Raw genomic sequence first — 11,288 nt, 5'->3', positions numbered from 1 at the left:
CCTCTCTCTCCAGCCCTCCCCCCTCTCTCCCTCCCTCTCTCACCCTCTCTCCCTCTCTCACCCTCTCTCCCTCCCTCCCTCTCCCTCTCTCTCCCTCCCTCCCCCCTCTCTACCTCCCTCCCTCCCCCTCTCTCTCCCTCCATCCTCCCTCCCTCCCTCCCCTCTCTCTCCCTCCCTCCCCCTCTCTCCCTCCCTCCCTCTCTCACCCTCTCTCCCTCCCTCCCTCCCCCCTCTCTCCCTCCCTCCCCCCTCTCTCCCTCCCTCCCCCCTCTCTCCCTCCCTCCCTCTCTCACCCTCTCTCCCTCCCTCCCTCCCTCCCTCTCTCTCTCCCTCCCTCCCACCTCTCTCCCTTCCTCCCTCTCTCACCCTCTCTCTCCCTCCCTCCCCCTCTCTCTCCCCCCTCCCTCCCCCCCTCTCTCCCCCCTCCCTCCCCCCCTCTCCCTCCCTCCCTCCCTCCCTCCCTCTCTCTCCCTCCCCCTCTCCCTCCCCCTCTCTCTCCCTCCCCCTCTCTCCCTCCCCCTCTCTCTCCCTCCCTCCCTCTCTCTCCCTCCCTCTCTCTCTCCCTCCCCCTCTCTCTCCCTCCCCCTCTCTCCCTCCCCCTCTCTCTCCCTCCCTCCCTCTCTCTCCCTCCCTCCCTCTCTCACCCTCCCTCACTCTCTCACCCTCCCTCCCGCTCTCACCCACTCTCTCCCACCCTCTCTCACCCTCTCTCTCCCTCTCCCCATTCCCCTCCCCCTCCCCAGCTTAATGGGGCATTACCGCCACCTTCTGCTCCGGAGTATGCGATGGACTCACATTCTAAATCCCTTCACCCAATCGCACACATACACATACCCTAACCTACACTTTATCCTCCCCATCCTGGTACCCTATTTCTGTTTATCCATCACATCCTATAAAAAACCCTGTACCCCTTAAGAAAGCTAAAAATACCCTGACCTGTGTTCTCCCACCCATGGCCAGCAACCCTTTTAATGTGAATTCCTGCACCCCCAATTCCCTTAGATTAATTCTCATCATCTCTCTCTGTATCCCATACTTCCTGCAACTCAGAACTACATGTTCTACTGACTCCTCTTCCTGACATTGCTCACACAGTCCTGTCTGGTGTTTTCCTACCAATTTCAGTGTTTGGTTTAGTGCACGGTGCCCCAACCTTAACCTTGTCCACACAATTTCCTCTCTTCTGTATCTACTTCCTACCCTAGAACCTGCAACACTTTTATGTATTTGATATAAATGCCTCCCTTTCCCCTCCCTGTCCCATCTTTCTTGCCACATTCGGTTAATTTTTTCCCCGATTACACACTTAACCTCTGCTTTACTAATACTAATGTGCATTTCTATAATTTCTTTCTTTATTGCCCTCTTTGCCAACTCATCCACCCTTTTGTTGCCCTTTAACCCCTACATGAGCTGGAACCCATAGAAATTTAACCTGACCTCCCTGATTTGGAACTGTTGTGACTGACTGAAGGACTTCATGAGGTACATCTTGCCGGCTGTTTGAGTGAGAAGACCTTAAACTCGCCAGTACTGAAGATGAATCTGAGCATATCAATGCTTTGACTAGTTTAGATTTCTCCACCCATCACAATGCAACCAACACTGCCATCATCTCCACTGGACACACCGCTAACTTATCAGATGTTCTTCTGCTGATTGCAATTGCTTTTGCTGGTATAGCCACCCCAAACCCTGTCACTCTGGTCTCAGGTTCCTTAGCACCATCTGTATAGACCTGAGTATAATCACTATACTTTTCCATCACATAACAGTTAAATGCACTTACCAAATCAGTTCTATACTTTCCTTTCCTTTTTCCCTCTAACAAATGCCCGTCTACGTCAGGCCATACCAGCTTCCATGGAGCTACAACTGGATAAACTACTGAAGGACTTATCCTTAAATCAAACACTCCACATGATCTAGCAATATCATTCCCTACGTGACTAAAGTTTTCCCTCTGTAACCACCCATTTTCCCAGGACTCCTGCAACACTCATTAAGAAGGGTGAGAATCATTGAGTCACTGCAAATTAACCCAGTAGTTTGCCATCAATTACGTCCTTCTCAATACCAAAGGCATTGTTCCCATTTCTACCTGCAGGGCTGATACTGGTGATGTTTTAAAAGACCCACTGCACACTTTCAAAACCTGAGCCTGAATCACATCCAGTTTCATTATAAGAGACCTAGCTGCTGATCCATATGCTACACTTCCATAATCCAACACAGATCTTACTAAAGCCACATACATTCTCTTCAATGCTGAACAACTTGCTCCCCATTCCCTAGCAGTCAAACAGCTCATCACGTTTATTACTTTTTTACAATTCTCATCAACTTCTCTGATATGGTCTGCCCATGTTAATCGTGAATCAAATAAAACTCCCAGAAATTTAAATGATCCAACCCTTTCTAATTCAATCCCATACATCCTTAACTTCTTCCCTACTTCAATTCTTTTCCTAGTGAAAAATACAGTTTGAGTTTTTTCCACTGAAAATCTACATCCCCAATCATAACCACACTCTACTACTTAATCAATTGCTCCTTGTAGTTTCCTGATTATATGCTCCGTGTTCCTGCCTCTTTTCCACATGCCCCATCATCTGCAAACAGTGACCTACCTATATCCACTGGTACCTTTGTGAAGACATCATTGATCATGATGATGAAAAGTAACAGGCTAATCACACTACCCTGAGGTGTGCCATTTCCCACTGTGGACTGTATTGACAATTCTGATGTAATCCGAACTTGAATTTTTCTACCAAACAAAAAATCTTTAATCCAATTAAAAACTCTCCCTCCAACCCCCATCTTGTGTAGTTTAATTAATAATCCTTCCTTTCGCATCATATCATAGGGTTTTTCAATGTCAAAAAACACTGCTACTACTGATTCTTTACTTGCCTGGGCCTTTATTTCAGTCTCTAACCTTATCACTGAGTCCATGGAATTCCTTCCCTTCCTAAAACCACTCTGATAACTTTCCAGCAATCCTCTCTTCTCAAGATCATATGATAACCTTTCAGTTATCATCCTTTCCATTGCCTTACATATATTTGATGTTAGTGCTATTGGCCTGTAGCTAGTGGGTTTTGACGGATCCTTGCCAGGTTTCCTTATTGGAATTACTACTGCTTCTTTCCATGCACTTGGCAATCTTCCCTCCTCCCACACTCTGTTGTAAAAATGCAGAAACTTCAAGAGCGCTCCATCTCCTAGATTTTTTAGCATAATGTAGCGTATTAGATCTTTCCCTGGGGAGGTTGGTCTCGATGTCTTTATTGCTCTCACCATTTCTGCCGAAGTAAATGGATCATCAGTTATATCATCTGTTTCTTCCCTCCTGTTTAACGCACCTGGGTATTGACTCATTGTTCTTTCCCTTCTCCTTCTCCCTTCTTCAGAGAAATCTTCTGAACTGTGTATCTTTACAAATGACTTGGCCATGATCTCAGCCTTATCCCTGCTGGAGACTGCTGTTTCCTCCTCAGATATCATTACTGGATACTCCCAATCCCTTCTATCGCCCCCCATCCTCTTAATCATTCCCCATTCCTCTCCCATAGGCGTTGTTCTTCCTATTTTGTTGCAAAAACTCCTCCAACTTGCCCTTTTAGCTTGACGTATACTTCTCACCACTGCCTGTGCCTTCTTATATTGAATCAAATGCTGCATATTATGGGTTCTTTTAACTAGCCTGAATGCTCTATTTCTGTTTTTTACAGCCTGACAACATTCCTCTGCCCACCATGGCACTATTTTTCTATTCATCCTATTTTTAGTCCTGGGTATAAATCCTTCTGCTGCCATAATAATTGCTGAAGTCACCTGACTGTTTAATTCATCTATATCTCCAGAAATGTCAATCCTTGTCAATGTTTCTTCAGTTAACTTCTGGAACTTACCTCAATCTGCTTTTCCAAACACCCACTTTGGGACTACCCCACCTGGTATTATTTCAACTCTTTCACCCACTGAACATAAAACTGGGTAGAGATCACTACCTACTGTTGAAGCAGTCCAAACTCACCAGTTACTGATGCCAGCCAAGACACTAACGTAATATCTAATACCGACTCAGTTCCTGTTGTTATGTTTATCCTTGTTCCTCTCCCATCATTCATACATACCAAATCCCTTTCTTCCATCAAATTTTCAATTACAGTTCCATTTGAATCTGTAATCGGATCCCCCATATTGTGCTGTGAGCAGTGAAATCTGAACACCGCACTACTTTATGTCTATTTTGTCCTTGTATCCTTATTAGGCTGTCCAAATCCAACCTTTTACATGGATTGTAGTAGTTAATTATAACCACTCCCTCCTCTCTCTCCCATATTTTCACCACTATGTATTCCTGATCGTCTCCTTTTTCCAGTACTCTATATGGTATACCTTGCTTGATTAACATAGCACAACCTCCTCCTCCCACTAGATTTTTATTTTTTTTTATCATTGTATACCCATGTACCACAAAGTCAAAAGCTGGTTTCAACCAAGTTTCCTGAATACACACTGCATCTGATTTTACAACCATTTCCTTAATAAATTCCTTAAATTCCTGGCCATTGGCCAGTAAACTCCCTGCATTCCATTCAAAAGAATCACCATTATGAGTACTAACCAAGCTATGACACGTCCTGGCTTGACTAATTAGTGAGGTTCTCCCTGACTTCTTCCCATGTCAGTCCTACTAACACTAAATGGTTTACTGCTGCCTTGACCACCAGCAGAATTTTGTCACTTTTTGACTTTACCTCTGCCTTACAATTAATGACTCCTGCAAAGAATGTTACTGGAGCTTTTTTTTCCACATAAATCCTGTCATTTACTCTTCGCTGCATCTCTTGCATCCCAGTTGCTCTCTGGTCATTAGGAGCATTATTCTGTTCTCATGACATTCTTACAGCTTCTGCATAAGTGATCTTTCTTTTCACTCTTATTTCTTGAATTTTATTCTCCCGTCTCATAACCTCACACCCACTATATGCCACATTATGAGCTCCTCCACAATTACAGCATTTTGGTTGCACTCCTGTTCCGCACTTTCCATATTCATGAACATCCCCACATCTGGCACATCTCCTCTGCCTTTTACAGTTTTTAGCTATGTGTCCAAACCTTTGATAATTATAGCACCTCAATGGCTTTGGCACATATACCCTTACTGGGTAACTCATGAAACCCAGGAAAACTTTACTTGGCACTCTTGCTTCTTCAGATTCAATCAATACTGTTTCACTTTCCTTTTTCATTCCCTCCTTTGTTGTTTTCAGTCTTAGAACATTAATTACTTTACCCCCTTTGATATTCCTCTTCAACTCTTCCATGTTTATACTCATTGGTACACCTGTGATCACTCCTTTACAACCACCATTTCGTGCTCCCACCCTCCCTGTATATTCCACCTTGCATTTTCCTATCTCTTTTAGCTTGAGTGCTTTCTCAAGTTGTTCCTCATTCGCACATCTTACCAATAGATTGCCATCATTAAAGACTTTTGCAAATACTATTTCCCCTACCTTATTTGCCAGAGTTGTTGTTAGCACAAACGGGTTAATTTTCTTCATGTGTCCTTGAGCCTTCTCATTAAACCCAACACCTCCCCTCTCAACTTGTTCATCTTCCTTACTTTCAGCACTCTCTCCACTGTCATTTCTTATTCTTTTATTCCCTTTGTCTTGGTTTTCATTCATCCATCCCCTCACTATCTCCTTATTCCTTTTTGTTTCTCCCTTCACAATAATCCATTTCTCCCCAGCTGCCTACCTCTGCTCCCAAATCCCTATCTCACTCCTTCTCCACTCTCTTTCCCTCAGTCCCTCCTCTCACCTTGTCTGCCATTACCAGACCCAGGCAACCCGCTCCCAGCAATTCCCACTCCTTCCCCACTCTCTTTCCCTCAGCCCCTCCTCTCACCTTGTCTGCCATTACCAGACCCAGGCAACCCCCTCCCAGCAATTCCCGCTCCTTCCCCACTCTTTTTCCCTCAACAAGTTCCAAACCACATTCACACATGCACCACCACCTTCCAACCTCTCAGCCCAGCCCACAACCAACCCAACAACACCGGGAGGTTTCTCTTCGTGAGGGTTTCTGGGTAAAGAGGCAGCCATGGGCGATAGTACCGGTGTTGTTCCGTACATTCGAAGGAAGTGCAAGCGGATGTATCTCCTGAACGTCGCCATGCTCCACTATGTAAATCCGAGGATTATGAACTCCGAACGAAAATATAGTTCCTAGTTAAGCTCGGTTGAAGAGTTTACCTTCCAGTCAGTGATAATGTCAATTAGTGCTGTACGGAAATAAAACCTTCCATCAGATTTAGTTCTCTCTGGGTCAATAACGATATGAAACACCTTTGCCTCGATGACAAGTGACTTCTGGCTTTCAGATCACAAAGGTGCCGCACTCCAATGAGAATAACCACTGCCCTCCACTATATATTCATTGGCATTGCCATCGATGGGTTCATCACTGTCACTCAGCAGATGGGGGGGGGGGGGGGGGCGATCCAAGTAATTAGTAAATCTCCAGGATCGTACATGCAGTAACACGTGATCTTTGTAGTATTGTGGAACATGACCAGAACTTGAAATAATCCCGAAGGAGAGAGACAAATTGAGCCAAGTCACAGGTTGATTGTAGTCAGAAACAGCCCATTCTCATAAAGACAGGGATATAGTCAGATAATTTGATGGTCAGTCAGAGTGTCTGATCCAAGCCTTGTTAGAGGATGAGTGCTGATGGAAACATGGAAATCTACAATATAATACACAGTGTGCCGTCCATGTAACCTATTCCAGAAACTGCCTCCTATTTTCCAACTGCATTGCACTCTGTGTATTCTAAGCTCCATGAAGTTATCTGAATCTCTCAAAAGACTGCATAGTATCTGTCTGTACTGTCATCGCTGGCTGTGTATTCCATACACCTGCTACTCTGTGTGAGAAACCTATCTATGACATTCCAATCGACCAAGCACCTTAAAACAATGCCCCTTGTGTTTGCCAATTCAGCCCCAGGAAAAAGCCTCTGGCTGTCCACACGATTAATGCCTCTCATCATCTTTTACACATCTATCAGGTCACCTCTCATCCTCCTTCGCTACAAAGTTCACTCAACCTATTGTCATAAGGCATGTTCTCCAATCCATGCAACATCCTTGTAAATCTCCTCTGCTCTCTTTCTATAGTATCCACATCCTTCCTGTAATGAGGAAACTGAACAGAATACTCGAAGTGGGGTGTAAATCAGGTCTTGTACAGCTGCAACATTACCTCACCACTCGTGAATTCAGTTCCATGGTTGATGAAGGCCTTATTAACAACAATGACAATCAGCGCTGCAGCTTTAATTGTAAAATTGACATGGGCCCCAATATCTCGCTGATCCTCCACACTGCCAAGAGTCCTAACATAATATTGTATTCTGATTTCAAATCAGGTTGGATAGATTTTGGCATAGTAGGGGAATTAATGGTTATGGGGAAAAGGCAGGAAGGTGGAGATGCCCATCGCCAGATCAGGCATGTCCTTATTAAATGTTGGAGCCGGCTTGACGGGCCGGACGGCCATCTCCTGCTCCTATTTCTTATGTTCTCACCACAGACTATAATCTCTCCTGAAATACTCTCCTTCTCCCATTGATGTCTTTTGCAAATATTTTTACAGGTTTGAAATGGCAGAACACTTGTGCATGGGAATCTCAAACACAACAACACATCAGTTTTGCTGAATGACTGGATATTTAAGGAGTGACCAAATATTTTCTTTGCAACACCAACACCTCTGTTGTCGATCCACGGAGATGAAGAATTATCTCATAACATCTGGTAATGTGTTCTGTCACTGAAATCAAGCATTCTGTTGTAACTCAGTGAAATCCACTTGAACCGGGGTGCTGAGAACACACCAGCATTTGTTCACTGGAGATCATTTCTACTGCATTGATTGTAGACGGGATTCAAACGTCTGACTGTCTGAATTGCAGAGAATTGATCGCAGTGAGATATCATTCTCCTTCTCTCAGTGTGGGAGGGGATTCACTCACAGCCTACCCACAGACACGCCAGTGAGTTCACAGTGGGGAGAGGCCATTCACCTGCTCTGTGTGAGGGAGGGGATTCACTCACAGCCTACCCACAGACACGCCGGTGAGTTCACAGTGGGGAGAGGCCATTCACCTGCTCTGTGTGAGGGAGGGGAACTACTCAGTCATCCAGCCTGAAGATACATCAGCAAGTTCACACCACAGTGAGATGTTCCACCTGTTCTGCAAGTGGGAAGCAATTCGTTCCATTGTCGATGCTGAAGATGTATCCTAAAGTTCACCAGTGAGAGGACATTGACCTGCTCGGATGGTGGGAAGACATTCACACACTCAACCAGACCACAGTGACACCAATGAGTTCACACCGGGGAGAAGCCATTCACCTGCTCTGAATAGGGGAAGATATTCACTCATTCGTCCACACTACATAGACACCAGCGAGTTCACACTGGGGAGAGGCCATTCTCCTGCTCCTGAAAGGAGTCAAATCACCTGCTGCAACATCAGTTAGTTCACACTAGGGAGATGCCATTCACATGCTCTGAATAGGGGAAACGGGTTAACTCAATCATCTCAACTGAATGAACAGCAGTGAGTTCACACTGAGAAGAGGCCGTTCACCTGCTCAGACTGTGGGAAGAGATTCACTCAGTCGATTCACCTGCTGCAACGTCAGTTAGTTCACACTAGGGAGATGCCATTCACATGCTCAGACTGTGGGAAGGGATTCACCCAGTCATCTCAACTGAAGGAGCATCAGCGAGTCCACACTGGGGAGAGGCCATTCACCTGCTCAGACTGTGGGAAGGGATTTGCTCGGTCATCTGAACTGAAGGTACATCAGCTAGTTCACACTGGGGAGAGGCCACTCACCTGCTCAGACTGTGGGAAGGGATTCACTCACTCGTCCAACCTGCACAGACACCAGCGAGTTCACACTGGGGAGAAGCCATTTATCTGCTCTGAATGTGGGAAGGTATTTGCTCAGTCATCTGAACTGAAGTCCCATCAGCGAGTTCACACTGGGGAGAAGCCATTCACTTGCTCAGAATGTGGGAAAGGATTCGCTCGGTCGTCTGTACTGAAGTCACATCAGCGAGTTCACACTCGGGAGATGCCATTCACCTGCGCAGACTGTGGGAAGGGATTCACTCACTCGTCCAACCTACAGAGACATCAGCGAGTTCACACTGGGGAGAAGCCATTCACATGCTCTGAATGTGGGAAAGGATTCGCTCAGTCATCTGAACTGAAGTCACATCAGCGAGTTCATACGGGAGAGAAGCCATTCACCTGCTCTGACTGTGGGAAAGGATTTGCTCAGTCATTTGAACTGAAGTTACATCAGCGAGTTCACACTAGTGAGAGGCCGTTCACCTGCTCTGACTGTGGGAAGGGATTCACTCACTCGTCCAATCTACACAGACACCAGCGAGTCCACACTGGAGAGAAGCCATTCATATGCTCTGAATGTGGGAAACGATTTGCCCAGACAGCTCAACTGAAGTTACATCAGCGAGTCCACACTGGGGAGAGGCCGTTCACTTGCTCTGAATGTGGGAAGGCATTTGCTCAGTCATCTGAACTGAAGGTACATCAGCGAGTTCACACTGGTGAGAGGCCGTTCAGCTGCTCAGAATGTGGGAAAGGATTCATTCGTTCATCTCAACTCCTGAGACACCAGCAAATTCACACTGGGGAGAAACCATTCATCTGCTCAGAATGTGGGAAGGGATTCACCGATTCAGTTCATCTGAAAGAACATCAGTTTGTTCACACTGTGGAGAGGCCGTTCACCTGCTCAGACTGTGGGAAAGGATTCACTCGGCGTTTTAGTCTATTAACGCACCAGTTAGATCACAGTGAGGAGAAACCATTCATATGCTCTGAATGTGGGAAAGGATTCACACAGTCATCTCAACTGAAGGAGCATCAGCGAGTCCACACTGGGGAGAAGCCGTTCATCTGCTCTGAATGTGGGAAGGGATTTTCTCAGTCATCTCAACTGAAGTTACATCAGCGAGTCCACACTGGGGAGAGGCCATTCAACTGCTCTGAATGTGGGAAAGGATTCAGTCGTTCTTCTCAACTCCTGAGACACCAGCGAATTCACACTGGGGAGAAACCATTCATCTGCCCAGAGTGTGGGAAGGGATTCACCGATTCAGCTCAGCTGAAAGAACATCAGTTTGTTCACACTGGGGAGAGGCCATTCACCTGCTCAGACTGTGGGAAAAGATTCAGTCGTTCATCTCAGCTCTCGAGGCATCAGCAAATTCACACTGGGGAGAAACCATTCTGAGGAAATGCGGATATATAAAAAATTATTTTGAACCTAAGTAACCTCTAGATAAAAGAATAATTGGGACTGAACAGGAATTTTTGAACTAAAGTAAGCTCTGTCTTCAGCAGTTAAGAAAGTCAATGGCTTATACTGGTTTCCTTTTAATTGTCAGAGGGACATTGAGAATTTGATAATATATATTGTACTCGTGTTTGAGTCAGGACTCATCGATAAGGTCAGCAATGAACATCTGTCTGGAATGAAGTCAGGACCTTGCAAAGGGAATAGCTGATAAGGACTGGACTGTATATCCATCTATATTCAAGCCTTGAGTTAGTGCACTCTGTTATCTAAGACATTAAGATTTGCACCAACAGACTTGGTGGGCGTACCAGTTCTAATAGCAGCTTGCAACAGTGATGTATGGGACTTACTATGTATGAATATACTGCTGTAACCTGACTGAGAGAGTCCACTTGTCGGATGGTTGGCAGCACTGACATGCCTTCCCTCTGATAACTGGGTCTCAGACTCTTGCAAGAGAATGCAATAAACTGTGGTGCCGAGAGGAAACTGGTCTCCCGAGTTTAACATTGGGTGTCACGAACAGGATCCCAATACAGCGAGTGCGAAGCAGACAGACGGAGTAAGCGGCCGGACCACTCCGGGGACTGTGGAGACCGACCAGGTGCCCAACGGCTATTTCACCTTTTGTCGCTCACCGTCAGTTCCTGTGGAGGCACGGTTCCTCGCTGAGGGCTGCTTGCATATCTTGATAGGATAGGGAATGTATCTGTCGGAAGACTTGTATAAGGTAGGCAAATTTTATTAATTGAGTAGGAGGCGGTACCGGGTTAATTTTACTAACTGGGCAGGAGACGGACATGCTGGATAAATTTATCAATTCAGCACGTGGTGCCTGCTGGGTAAATTTATC

The 11,288-nt window shown here is 45.7% G+C and overlaps 1 protein-coding gene across 1 annotated transcript; it reads left to right on the top strand.

Moving 5' to 3' along the window:
* The first annotated feature begins 9,154 nt into the window (after positions 1 to 9,154).
* On the top strand, positions 9,155 to 10,684 carry LOC132386355 (zinc finger protein 420-like). Its single transcript, XM_059958610.1, has one exon. The coding sequence runs from the start codon at positions 9,182 to 9,184 to the stop codon at positions 10,367 to 10,369; it is 1,188 nt and encodes a 395-aa protein (XP_059814593.1). The 5' UTR covers positions 9,155 to 9,181; the 3' UTR covers positions 10,370 to 10,684.
* The last annotated feature ends 604 nt before the right edge of the window (positions 10,685 to 11,288 follow it).

The sequence above is a fragment of the Hypanus sabinus genome, unplaced genomic scaffold (assembly GCF_030144855.1).
Source record: "Hypanus sabinus isolate sHypSab1 unplaced genomic scaffold, sHypSab1.hap1 scaffold_1111, whole genome shotgun sequence".
NCBI lineage: Eukaryota > Metazoa > Chordata > Chondrichthyes > Myliobatiformes > Dasyatidae > Hypanus > Hypanus sabinus.
Note: the sequence above shows the minus strand (reverse complement) of the source record. Positions and strands in the feature narration are given on the sequence as shown.

Excerpts from the sequence above, each read along its gene's own strand:
- LOC132386355 (XM_059958610.1), top strand. The coding sequence starts at position 9,182 with ATGCCATTCACCTGCGCAGACTGTGGGAAGGGATTCACTCACTCGTCC.